Raw genomic sequence first — 14012 nt, forward strand, 5'->3', positions numbered from 1 at the left:
CAAAGTACCTCTATAAACAGACGTGAGAAACAGTGTTGCTGTGCAAGAGCAATTCATAATGTAACAATGTACTTGTCGCTTATTGACACAGTGACTTCGCTTTATTAAACATTTATTTGGAGCCCCAGTGACATTACATCTGAGGCTTCTAATTGGAATTTAGAAAGCCTAATACATTTTGATTTCATCCTGAGTGCTCTCAATTCAGGGTGTTTACATGAGTGCTGAGGACAAGCAGTGCCTGAGCTCCATGGGTGTTGTGGCTGTGGGCTCTGCTCCTCCCATTGGCCATGGGTCTGGGGGCAGAGAAAATAGCTGAGCTCAAGGTGGTGCTGGTGGAAACAGTCGTGGCTCCAAAATTAATAGTGATGCACCAAGGCTTGAATGCACCCTGCAGCAAGTAGCATGAAAACCCTGGAAAATGGGTCCTGTCAAGGCAAGGTATGTCATGGTGACTTAATTCAGCTAGGCTTAGTTTTGCCATTAGCAGGTAACTCGCCTTGTTAATGTCTGTTGCTCACACCAAGCAGCAGCCTGGCACTTGCATGCTATAGAAATGCCATTGCAGGCTTCAGTAAGTGGTCATTATGTTTTGTTATGGGTCCCTGTCAACATCCCCTGCAGCTGCTGGGAAAGGTCAAAACTTCCCTCAGCTACCACAGAAAATGGTACCAGGCCTGAAGACCCCTTTGGTATTTTTAATGTGAAAAGTAGTAATACTGTCAAGTGTTCTGTTCCCAACAAGGTTAAGATGAAGCACAGAGCTCTCCTGGCTGAGATTCCAGGGGGCCAGTGTGGGGCCATGAATGTAACACCTGGTAGTTCCATCTGACAATCATCTGAGTAACTGCTCTGGTTTTATTCCCAAATGAATAAAAACCAAACCAACACCTGCACAAGGCAGGAACCACAGCTCAAAGTGGATGCTGCTGTGCTGGACATCCTGGCTTGCATCTTCCAAGCCTCCTGCAGCTGGTGTGGGGATGTGATGGGACACTGCCAGGGAGATGGTGCTGCTGCTGAGTAGAATGATTCTGGGAAGGGTTGAAAATGTCTCTGGGATGGAGGCAAACGAGTGGAAAAATCACATCCCCAGATGGGGGTCACCTGCAATTATGTTGGAGAAACATGTTAGTCCTCTTCAGCACAGAGTTTGTTTCAGGTCTTGCAAGTTTTAGTGGATTCAGTGACTATCTGTGGGAGGAATGACTTCCTGCTTTTTGGGTGTCAGCTTGCTGGCTGGCCCTGCAAACCTGCTTGGAGCCTAAGGAGGTGACAGTGCCTGTTTCTGCTCATGGCTGTGACCTCTTCTGAATCAGGGGAATAATGATGTTTTTGTCACACTGCTGGAAGCCTCCTGTGGTCAAAGAAGTGGGGCTTTCCTGAAGATCTGCTGAGTGGACAAGAGTGTGTCCCTGGCTGTGAGTGACCCAGTGCTGCTGGGAATTCTGGAGATGGGATGAAGCCAACCTTTATCTTCCCCAGTACCACAACCTCATGTTTTAATGTGGTTTGTTCTTGACTGCAGTGGTTAGATTTAGAAATCCCAGAGATCTGGTTCTGCAGGTGCTACATGAGAACAGCATGACCTGTGGAGGAGAGTTTTTGGGGTAGATATCTCCCAAAGCTGCTACTGTGGGAATTAATTGCCAATTCACTGATAGATTAGGAAAATGGATGATGTTTTGCCACATGTACCATGGGAGTCCGCACAGTCTGCCAGTACTGGCCAAGTGGGATGGGTGTTGCTGGCTGGAGCTTTCCCTGTGTTGTTGAATCTGAGGTGAGTTTTGTTGAGACGATTGTTTTATGACTCTTCTCTTGTTTTCAACAGACGTGACATGATGAAATCAAACAGCTTTTGGTTACCTCTCATATTGCTTGGGGTCTTCCCGTCGGTCGCCAGGGGATGGATGGATGTGGATGGGAGCAGAAGGCTTTACTCGGATGCAGGGAGGTTACACCAGGAGGTACTGTACATCTGCTGCTGCAGCTACAACTCTTGTGCTTCTGTTTTTGTGCTGTGTTCAGGCTCTGTGCTGTGAGAACAGAAAACAAGTGAGGGCTTATCCATATATATTTGTATCAAACACCTGCTGAGGAGGCTAAGGAAGAAACAGTGATTGTGTACAAAATGTGGAGCAGAAACTCCAATATGTGAGTTTATTGCCACTGTGCAGGAGTGAAATTGTACATCTAGTTATTGGGGGGAGGGAGGTGTGCTGTCTTTGTCCCAAAGACTTGATGGTGTGCTTTGTCCTGGGTCTGCTGAGACCATCGAAACTGCATTGAACAAGTAAACTCGGTCCTGGCTGCTCACTGGATCATGTTTTTTTTCTCAGGTGAAACCTGAAAAAACTCCTCTTGCTCCTTGCAAAAAAGGGACTCTGAGGTAAGGGTGGTTCTGAGAGAACCAGCAGTTACTGCCCAGATGGTTCCCTCCTGACTTTTGGGTGTCAATCCCTGCAAAGCACTAAGTGATTTGAGAGAGACCCAGGGACATGGTGGCCATAGCAAGGGATGATGAACTTCCTCCAGCTGGAGGTGCCTGCTGGGGAGGTGGGATTCCTCACACATTCCTGCAGGGTGGTAATGAACTTTTCATTCTGTCCCCAAGCTTGTGGGAGTGGAGAAGCCATAGAACCTTTTTTTCAGTGCTGAAGGTAACAGTGTCAACTTCCCTTGCAGTGCTGTGGATTAAGCAGGTCCCTGTTGTGACAAGTGTCCTGTGCAGGATGTCCCAGCAGGGATGGTGGCTTTCCAGACCAGAGCTTGCAGTGTGGCTTGCTGCACAGATGTGGATAGGCTCAGACTGTCACATTTGAGTCTGAGGCATCTGAATAAGGCCATAAAAAAAATAACCAGAAATGTGGTTATCATGAAAAGAAAACTGTGAATGCTGAAACAATCTTAGTTATTTAATTAGTTCCCAATTGTCACGACTTTGTTAAATGGTTGTTCCAATGCCTGAAAGTGGGAGATTGGGGGGGAGGGAGGAACGAGAAAAGAGACTTAGGTGTTTTTTTAGCTGCCATTGCCTAGAACACTAATGTGCTGGCAGACAGTAATATTAGTCAGTGCCAGGGTGATGATGAGCCCTTGATGGATTCACACTGCAATTGGATCTGTTTAAAGCCTCAGGATTTTGTTCTAGTTGGGGAATCCCATTTCTTCCAGTCACATCCCATCTACAAATACTCACAGTTGTGTGTGTTCCTTCAATAAAGCCATTTAAGCCAATTAAAAAAGGTGCTTTTCCCTGCTCAGCAGGACTTGAAAATCGTTTCAGTGGAGCTGGAGATTCTGCAGTTCTGCCTCAGGTGCACTTTTTCCATCCTCTGCTGTGCAAAAGTGAAGAAAAACAATTGCACTCTTCACCTCCAGTGTTTTGTTCCTGTGTAGACTTGGGCACTACCCTGGCACCCTGTTAAATACATTCTTTTATCATCCCAGATCACTTTTTAAAAAAATAAATATATTTCTCATGCTTTTGCATTTTAAACCCCCTCATTTTTCACTAATGCCTGTTAGTTTTGATTTTGTTGTTACTCTGAGGAATTAATTACTGAAATGATTTACTTTAATGTAAACTGTAGTATTACTAATTGTATTATGCTACTTGAAAGACATTAATTCATTTGATCTTCCTCTAAAAAACATGAAATTATTGTAGAAATTACTTGATCTTGCTGGAGGTGGAAGGATCTAAACTAGAAATATTTGTTCAGATCTGCACAGGATTTCTAACAGGGGTGAATATTTAAATTTTTCATGCACAAAGAATGCAGCTAAAACAGCTTTGATGGCTGTAGGTTATAATGCAGATGTAAAAAATAACAGTACAGGAAGCTTGTTCCAGAAGAAATGGTGTTTATACAGTGTGGGACCAAGCACCAAGATCAATCTCTGGAAGCCCTTGAATGTGGCTTTCAGGTAGGGCAGTGAAGCTGGGGCAGCTGCTCTTTGCTTTCAAAATGTGTTTAGCTCTTTGTTTTTCAGCAAACAGCTTAGCCATGGTATGTTTTTAATCATAAAAAAAATCACATTAAATCCTTTTCTAGCAAGATCTGGCTTCATTCATTCTGGAGCTCCTTACTTGTGAGAAGTGTTTTAGTTACCAGATTCATGGTTTGTTTAATAAGTAATTCCATTACCACATGTTTCAAGCTTTGAATGACAAACGGAAAAGCTGCTGGCAATTCACCAAAATTGCTTTAGACATGCAGGAAGGGTTAATGTGTGGGTCAAATAATCTGAAGTGTGCTCTGATCTAAAATTCCTATCAACTTCATGGAAGCAAATACTTGGGTATGGGTCACTGACCTTCACTAATACTTGTTCTGATCTACATAGGAACAAGTTTACTGAATCAAAAACATTGCTTAATTTATGTTCAGATTGCTAAATCAATTTCTTCATGGTCTATGGTAGAATTATTGTCGTTGTGCTTTGCATTTGTAAAGGAAAAGTCTTCAGGCCACAGACTGAAATATACAGCCCTTCTGCATGAGAAATTAAGTCTCTAAGAGAGCAGTGATGTGTGTTTTCCTGATGCTCAGCCTTCCAACTCTCAAATTTATGGGGTGTTCCTATGAAGAGGGTTATTTTCTGAAATATTTTTAGTCCTGATCAGAATATCTAATAAACATGTGTGTGCAGTCTAAAATTCCATGGGTAGAGAACGAATGAAAATAGAAAACCTAATTGAAAAAAGGCCAATGCTCATTTTTTTAACTGAGAATCTGCCACTACCTTGTTCCCTATTAATTTTTGGAAGACACTGCTCTCACTTTGACACTGTGAAACTTTACATTGTGAGGGTGCTGCCAAGCTCTTGAAGCTTTTTGGTGTTGCTTGTGGACTTCTGTGGAGCTTAGAGGTGCAGCTTCCCAGGGCTGAGCCATGGCAGGACTAAATCCTGCTGAGTGGAGTACATGGCAAGATAACTGAACATAGAGTTCTCCTGGTCTGGGGGAGATGTTTCTGGACAGGTTTTGCCTCTGCCTTTAGCAAGGCTGATTGCATGCTAAAATTCAGAAGTGACCACATTTCACGGGCAGCTCTGTGCTGGCTTAGGTGTCTTAGAGTTGCCCATGAAGCACCAGGTGGTGTGTCCTGGGGTCACTTCTCCTTTCTTGAAAGAAATTCTCAGAAACAACTCTTGTCAGTCATTGCCATTGGTGGTGGGTGAAGGGAGCTTCCAGCACAAGTGCTGCATAAAAGACATAAACTACCTGGATCTGAAATAACTCTGGAGCTCAGATTTGAAGGATGTGGCCAGGACATTCTGATGGAAAACCAGTGGTACTACTCCACTCAAACACAATCATAGGGTGGTTAGGGTTGGAAGGGACCCTGAAGACCATCTATTTCCAACTGCCTGCTATGGGCAGGGACACCTCCCACCAACCCAGGTTGCTCCAAACCCCATCCAACCTGCCCTTAAACACTTCCAGGAATGGAGCAGCCACAGCTTCTCTTGGCAACCTGAGCCAGTGTCTCAGCATCCTCAGTGAAGATTTTCTTCCTAATGTCTAACTTAAATCTACCTTTAGTCTCTACCAGGTAATTCACACTAGAGGCTCACACTGGTTTTTCAACCTTCTGGAATGTTTTACAAAAACATCTTATTAAATATTAGCCTTTGGCAGGGATCTTCCCTTCTCCTGTTCCCTGCTTTCTGTGTGAGAGGCTGCTTTTCTGTATGTGCCAAAGCCAAGCTAGTTTTGCCACAGTTCTTGAGGCAGGTTTCTCATTTCTTCAACCCGTGGTGCAGCAGAGCAGCTCGATAGGTCTTCATCTGCTCTTCCAGCAGTGAGGCTCCCATCTGCTGCAGGGAGCTGCTCAGACACAAGTAGGCACAGCACTCTGTCTCAGGAATTACATTCTGTATTATGTTGGTGGTGGGTGAAGGGAGCTTCCAGCACAAGTGCTGCATAAAAGACACAAACTACCTGGATCTGAAATAACTCTGGAGCTCAGATTTGAAGGATGTGGCCAGGACATTCTGATGGAAAACCAGTGGTACTACTCCACTCAAACACAAACATAGGGTGGTTAGGGTTGGAAGGGACCCTGAAGACCATCTATTTCCAACTGCCTGCTATGGGCAGGGACACCTCCCACCAACCCAGGTTGCTCCAAACCCCATCCAACCTGCCCTTAAACACTTCCAGGAATGGAGCAGCCACAGCTTCTCTTGGCAACCTGAGCCAGTGTCTCAGCATCCTCAGTGAAGATTTTCTTCCTAATGTCTAACTTAAATCTACCTTTAGTCTCTACCAGGTAATTCATACTAGAGGCTCACACTGGTTTTTCAACCTTCTGGAATGTTTTACAAAAACATCTTATTAAATATTAGCCTTTGGCAGGGATCTTCCCTTCTCCTGTTCCCTGCTTTCTGTGTGAGAGGCTGCTTTTCTGTATGTGCCAAAGCCAAGCTAGTTTTGCCACAGTTCTTGAGGCAGGTTTCTCATTTCTTCAACCCGTGGTGCAGCAGAGCAGCTCGATAGGTCTTCATCTGCTCTTCCAGCAGTGAGGCTCCCATCTGCTGCAGGGAGCTGCTCAGACACAAGTAGGCACAGCACTCTGTCTCAGGAATTACATTCTGTATTATGTTTTCCAAGGCCCTGCTGGCAGGCAGCCTGCATGATATTGTCCTAGCTGGATGGTGTGAAAGCAGAGAATAATCCTGTATTGGCGCATGCATAGCTGGTTTATGCTGAGTTATTAAAGGATGTGCTTGGATGTCACTGGCTCCAGAGTCATTCCAGTGCAGAGTTGCAGGTGTCCTGTGGTCTCCTCTGAGCTACACAACCAGAGCTGCTCTGTGATCGTGCAGAAATACTTGATTGCTTTCATTTTGCTTTCATGCCATGTTCTCTTTTTTCTCCACCCTCTCTTATTTGAGAGGTCTCTTGAGAAACATGTGCACAGCCACAGGGAATGCTCTCAGGGTTCACACAAGTTCCAGTGGCTCTTGCAGATCCAAGTCCTGGCTTGTTTGCTTTTCCCCTCTCCCAGCTGTGAGCTGCTCATACCTCACTGTTGCACCTCTTCCCTCCAAGGAGCAGGACACCGTTGGCATGCAGGGGTGTATCTAATTTAGACTGACAACACAGTTCAAGGCTAAACTAGACCAGCTGTGCCAGTATTATTCCAGTTCCTTGCTAATTGTTACCCATTGTATTGGTTACCTTATCTGGCTTATACCTTAAATCATATTATCAATCTTGAAGTATCATGTGTAGTTACACCAATGCTTATTTTATGCTAGTGAATGTAGCAAACATGCTCATTTCTTTAAGGTGCTATAACTCTCTGGCTGGCATTTTCAAGGCATTGGCTGTATAGAATCTCCATCACTTGACTTGTTCATGAGTTACTACTTCCATGGCACCTGAATGGCTTAAAACCCCCAGGTAAGAAATGTCACCTTAGCCTTCACTGTGACAGCAAGTACTGGGTCATACCAGCCCTCAGTGCCATCCTGCCCAGGACAGAGCATCCCTCTGGAGTCCACTTCCACCTCAACTGCACTTCTCTGGGACTATCAGTCCTTGCTGAAATTTCTAATTATTTTCAGAGTCTTCAATGTTATTTCACTTTCTGTTGTGGCTGAAGACCACAGTTGTCTTTTCCAAGCAGCAGAGGAGTCATGGGGGTGATTTTGTGCTCCTGCCCCCAGCAAGACTGTATTTCCTAATCTGACAGACTAGGAAATGAGTGCTTTGGGAAGTGAGGCACAAAACTGCAAAGGCTTTTGAGAAAAGCTTTTGCTTATAATTCAAATAGAGACATAATTTCAGAGTGTGAGCTTGGAATAAGACATGCATAGTGTATCAATTTTTATATGCAGTGGAAGATCCAATATCCTGGTATTTATTTTAAGAATTATTAGTAGTAATGTATTCTCTGCCATGTGTGTGCTCTTCCTGCTTGTAAGTCAGTTTGGAGAGAGGAAGGAAAGAATCAGGTTTAAATTAAAATCTGTACTGGACCACAGCCTGTTTCTGTTTTAAACATTAATGAAGGTAAAGGGAGGCAAGGTTAAATGTCTTTTTGTGTGACTTTGATATGTACTGATGATAGTTCCCACCTTGTCACCTGATTTAGGATATCTCTAACAAGCTGTAATTGCTGTTTGTAGACTATTCTAAATCTTAACTAGTCTGTTATCCCAGTGGCGATGAGAAGCTTTTACCCTAGGTGCTGCTTATCAGAGTCATCTGCAGTTCAAGGTGCTGTGAAATGTTTTCACAGTATTTGGATACATGTTGGGGTCCTTCCTCTGCATCCCCAAGCCCCACCTGCCCCCTTTGTGTACCCTGAGGGTTTAATAAATGTGGTGTCTTATGACAAGCTTGAAGTATTAGAAAACCCTGAGTGCCCAGCTCTGTGCTGAGCTGTGCCACAAACTGACCCAGGAATCAAATTTCACTAAGTTTTTCTCATGTCACAGTTAAGCAACTGTGAAAAGTCATACCTGGGCAGGGAAATGCTGGTATGTTCCTGAAGCAGAGAGTAAGACCAGAGTAAAACGTCCTGCAAATAATAATAATAATAAAAATCTAAGGCATTTTTCATTTGGGCTGTCAAGTGGCAGAATATTATCTTTTTGGATATCCTGTTCAGAAGCCACTTAACCTTAAAAGGCTAAATATTGACTAATTTTTTTCCAAAGTAGCATACTCTCCCTTCAAAAAAAAAAAAGAGCCTGTAGCAGTAGCTTCTAAAGGAAGGCACTTCAACTTAAAGTGCTTCCTACTATCAAGCAAGAACAGAAAAACGTCCTGCAAATAATAATAATAATAATAAAAATCTAAGGCATTTTTCATTTGGGCTGTCAAGTGGCAGAATATTATCTTTTTGGATATCCTGTTCAGAAGCCACTTAACCTTAAAAGGCTAAATATTGACTAATTTTTTTCCAAAGTAGCATACTCTCCCTTCAAAAAAAAAAAAGAGCCTGTAGCAGTAGCTTCTAAAGGAAGGCACTTCAACTTAAAGTGCTTCCTACTATCAAGCAGGGGAATTTTCAGGTTTTTTTTGATTACCAAGGGTAAATCTGCATATCTGAGATTTCTAAAACAGGCATCCCATGAGCTTCCCTATGACAATGTGAAAATTTATGGAGCTATACCTGGTGTTTCTCATCTCAAGTTCAGAAATAACAGTGAGTAAAATGGGAGAGGCAGCAATTATCTCAATTAGGTACCGTGTGGGTGAGCAGATGATACTGTGTGATGTGGGACATCAGAGCTTCTCTCCATGTTTATACCAGACAGGACAAACCTAAATTGCCAGTGCCTGTACTGATAGCAAGCTTTCTCTAAGCAGCAGTGCCTGATTTGTTTTCTTCCTCATGCCTGGCTCAAGAAAATAAGTGGATATTCTCTGCCTCATTAGCATATTTTTTGAAAATATACTGTGTTCATGGCTGTAAACAGAAAATCCTGACTGTCAAACTAAGCTGTGTGTTAGTCATAACCACTGCAAATGCTACAATCTGTATGCAGGGTGTCTCACCTAGCCCTGTACTGGATGTCATTGTCATTTTCTTGACCCTTCACTTAAGGTAAGGAAGAGCATGTTCTGAAGGGGAGGGAAATAAAAATCCCCAGGATGATAATCTCCTAATAGGAACAGCCACCTCTTTATTAATTTGCTAAATGAGTCAGGGCTGTATATTTAGAAATGGTACAGCTGTTAGGCTGATCCTGAGAGCAGGTCCCTGCAGACTTGGTGTGTGCAGAGGTAACATCTACTTCAGTGATGAATGCAGCATGAGCCCAGCTACATGTTCTGACTTTGCTTTATCACCCTGCACAAACACTGCTGCCTCTTCCACCAGGTATCTGGGAAAAGAGTTGCTACAGTCCAGCAGTGCAGACACCTTGTGAATCTGAAATGTGCCACCTATTCTTCTGCATCTCCTCCATCTGCTGTGTTCATTGTTTTTGGCAAAGTCCCTTATGTTAACCTCTGCTTATGATCATAAAAAGGGACTCCTGACTAAATCTACTACTAATCTGTTTATTGAAGGGCAGGAGACTGAAAAGACTGCAAGGTTATACTATTAATTGCTGTTTTTCAGGGCAGTTTGAACCTGTTTGGTACCAAACTTGGTGGTAAATGTTAAGCACCACACTGGTGGGATCAGAGGCTGCTAAAAATGACAATGGCAAATGCACAGACACATACAAATCTCTGGAAATACTGGTTTGGATATGGAGGAATCTGGGAAAGAGATAGAGTACTACAAAGAGACACCATACTGTGAAGATTTACTCAAAATATTACATTGAGCTGTTGCTCTGGTTCCTGCTTATGATGTGTCTCTGTGGACCTCTGGGTTGTCTGCACATCTTCTGGCCTTAGCCAAAGGAAAACTAAGAAGAAATAGCAGACAGGAACTTGTCTTTCCTAATTTCAAGCCTGATTGTGACTGCTTAATTACTAACCATGCAAAACGTGCTCACTTTTCTCTTCATATTAGAAGGCAGGAACTTGCATGTGGCCACATGTGGATGTGAAGGGACAAAAGGAAGAGCAACTGTTAGAGAAAGATCAGGAAAGAGTCCTGTTTCCTATTTGCCATTGAGGTCTGGGAATTAGTTTTCTGCATGACAAGTCAACATAGTTTGGTACAGCAACTTTTTTGGCTTCAAAGGTAATTATGTTCCAAATGAGAAATAAGCCCTGCTGTGCATTGGTCCTGCCTGGAGTTAGAAATCTAATAGGAACATGCACATAGTCCTTCCTTGCCCAGCCTTCCTACCCTGTTTAGTTCAGCTCTAAGAAGTGAAAATGATCAGCTGCTGGTCAGCATTGGTGTAAAAAAGCTGAGCTCAACTGATCTTCTCAGAGAAATTGGCATTCTTAGTGTAGTGCTTGTTCTTTTGTGTTTCCTGAGCTTCCCTTGTTGAAGCCATTCAGGAGCAGCACCCTGAAGGGTGCACACCAAGACCCTGCAAAGGGCTGGCAGGTAAACTTGAGTTTGTTCAACCAGAGGAGAGTTGAAGGCAAGCCTTCCATTATCCAAGAGTACAAAACCCCCACATTAATTCAGTGGAGGCTTAAGTAAAAATTAGTATTTGAGGAAGAAAACCTTTGACCACAAAGTATTCTGTTGGAAATGGAGCTTAAGGCAGGAAGGTGCTGTGGGCTCCCTGCAAACAGTGTGATGCCCCCTTTTCCAGCAGAGTTGAGATGAGGGGCCTCATGCTTCAGCAGCAGAAGCTCCTGTAGCTGCCCCTCCCTGCAGCAGGGATTTGCAGGCAGAAGAGAGCATTGCTGTGTTTTATAGGGCAAAATATGTCCTTTGTAGGTATATGGGACAAATGTAGATCTGTTTTTATACAGGGGTGGTAAAAGGTTTTATTTACACTGATACCAAACAACCTGAAAGGGGTTTTGCTGCTTGGATCAGTCATTAATGATTGTCAGTAAATCAGTTTGCAGCACATGGACTGTCAAGCTCTGTGCTGTATTGTGTGTTCCCCCTGTGGAGCTGCGTTTAATACTGCACGGTGAACTCCCCCCCCGGGTATGTTCTGAATGAAATCAGATTCTTCATTCTAGAAGTGCTCTGCTCATCTGTGGGCCCATGATTCAGCATTAATCAGGAGCCTATGACACAAACCAGCTATTATGGCTTGGCAGGACATCGAGACACTGTCTTCTGAAAGTCTGGCATTCTCTTTCTGTAGGAGCAGGAACGGGCTGGATACAAACCTATTGTTAAACTGCTCCAGGTTCAGGCAGGTGTTGGATGTGCAACATGGCAGCTTTGGGGAGAGAAGCTGTGTAACAGCACCTGGTCAACTGTAGTTCTGGTCTTTGTTTTTGCTTTTGACCCTCCTAATCCAGGTAGGATTAGAAACCATACTTGATAATGCTATATCTGCTCTCCTGTGCTGCACTGGGTTGGCTAGTCTTTTGGAGACATGGATTTTCAGTAGCTACATGTCTGGTGGAAAGCAATATTGGAGCAAACATACCACATTGATTTCCACATAACACTGATCAGGCACTTCAGATGCACCACAAAAGGACCTTGTATTCTGCATTCAATCAGCTCATATTACAGTGAGCTGCTGAAAGCAAACCTTGACAAGTAAAACTGTTGTGTTGCATTAATGAAATGCTATTTAGAATGTTATTAATGAAGAAGCTTTATAGAAGGAATAAGAAATCTGAAACAGATTTTTTCCTTCTAAGCCTATGATTTATGCACTGATAAAATTAGACTTTTAGTTAAAGGAATTGGCAGTCATTAAATGGTGCCCAGGAAATAAGTCTCATTTATAACCATCTGCTTTATGGTTTCTGCAGAAAAGTGTTCTTCCTTGAGCAATGCATCTGAGAACTTTAGTGTCATTTTTATCAAAATAGTTTAGTTCTCTACTAGTAACACTATTAATACCTCTCTGTGATTTTTTTTTTTACCTGAGAACAGTATCTTGCACTTCAAAGAGGGTCACTACTCCTTTTTGTGAAGAGATCACCCAAGCCACAGTGTGTGGCACCGTGCTGTGCCTGTGGCCAGACTTGCTGGTAATGTCTCTTAGTGGCATATTAGATCACTAATAGAAAGGTCTTATGTTCAAGATGCCCTTGAGGAGAAAAAATTAACATAATTTCCTCTTTTCTGTGTTACAGAAGAGAGAAATGAGTTGGCTGAGGCAACTAAGAAAAACGAGTCCTTGCTTTTTTTTCCACTTGACTAGAGGGATAGAAACCACAGTGGTGTCTCTACCTGGAGCTGGTGCCTTTTTGTGGCTGCTCGTTAAACCTTGCCATGATCACCAAGTATTTTTCCCATTTTCCTTAAGTGCTGATCATTCTCAAAGCCACTGGTCTTTTCTCCATTGAATGGGACATTTCTGTGACATGTCCCAAGTGCTGATATTCTCCCAGGTAACGAGGAGCAATGACTTGCAACCTGACCTCACGTTCTCCCACTGCACTCCTGACAAGCTTTTCCTCTGACTCCTGCATCTGGTTTTGGTGTTGCTTACATGTTAGAGCTTAGAATCCTAAGAGGAACAGAGTAAAAGGGAGACTTTGAAGACCATCTTTTGTTTTTCATGATGTCTGTGCAGTTCTTTTCATGGAAATACCAAAAGTGTATTTAATACAAGGGAGCTGGCACTTGATTTTTTTCTGGAATGTGATTGTCTTTTTTTTCTTTTGATCAATGTAATAGTTGTAATTAGTTTTAGTGTTTCTGAGCTTTTGAACTGCAGGGAATTCAAACAGCTTGTTAAAGTGAGAGACTCCAGGGGAACTTTAAAAGTACTCTTCCCTTTTGCATATATTATGTGTACATGACGTTAATGACAGCCAGCTGGATCTGATTTTTTTTTATCCTGTGCCCCACCTCCCAAACTAATATTTTGCAAAGCTCTGAGAGGTCCCTGGAGTAGCACTGTCTGTGCAGCTCAGAGCTCTGCTGCCTGGAGAGGATAAATGCTTTGAAGTCTGTACTAATCCTGAATGCCATTTCACATATTTCTCAAGATCTTTGAGGTAGCAACCTGTGGGGAATAATAACTTAGTATTTTTATAAGTAAATGCTCTTTTTTTTTCATGTGTATCCCCTTCAGTTGACTTGGAGGATGCCAAGGAGATAATTCCCAATGTCCTGATCCTTCTTGATTTTGATGGAAGCTTTGTTTTCAAGAAAAACAGGTTGCTGGTCACCTGTCTCCTGCTGACACAACAAATGACAATGGGCAAAGCAGAAATGGCCACTGTGTTTGAGCAGAGCTGGGCCAGGCACTGTGTGGTGTGGTCCCCAGGGCTGGAGGAGCTGGGTCCTGGCAGAGGGACAGGAGGCAGAAAGCAGCATTTCTGGAGGCAGTAAATGAGTAATTCCAACCCAGTGTTGTGTGCTGTGTGTGACATTACACCCATGCCCAAAACACCTCAGTCTGCTTCACCTGAGGCTGCCAGATGCACCCAGGTGAGGGAGGTGAGGCCTTCAGGAGCTCTCTGAGCTGGTGCTGT

General features: G+C 43.3%; 1 protein-coding gene across 2 annotated transcripts in view; it reads left to right on the forward strand.

Annotated features, from left to right (window-relative positions):
- The first annotated feature begins 1841 nt into the window (after nt 1–1841).
- The window catches only part of FSTL4 (follistatin-like 4), a 200954-nt gene continuing 188783 nt past the window's right edge, over nt 1842–14012 (forward strand). For both annotated transcript variants that reach the window (XM_009999474.1, XM_009999475.1), the window contains exon 1: nt 1842–1970. In XM_009999474.1, coding sequence (XP_009997776.1) covers nt 1842–1970 — 129 coding nt within the window. The remainder of the gene's footprint in view (nt 1971–14012) is intronic.

The sequence above is a fragment of the Chaetura pelagica genome, unplaced genomic scaffold (genome assembly GCF_000747805.2).
Source record: "Chaetura pelagica isolate M959 unplaced genomic scaffold, ChaPel_1.0 scaffold846, whole genome shotgun sequence".
Taxonomy (NCBI): Eukaryota; Metazoa; Chordata; class Aves; order Apodiformes; family Apodidae; genus Chaetura; species Chaetura pelagica.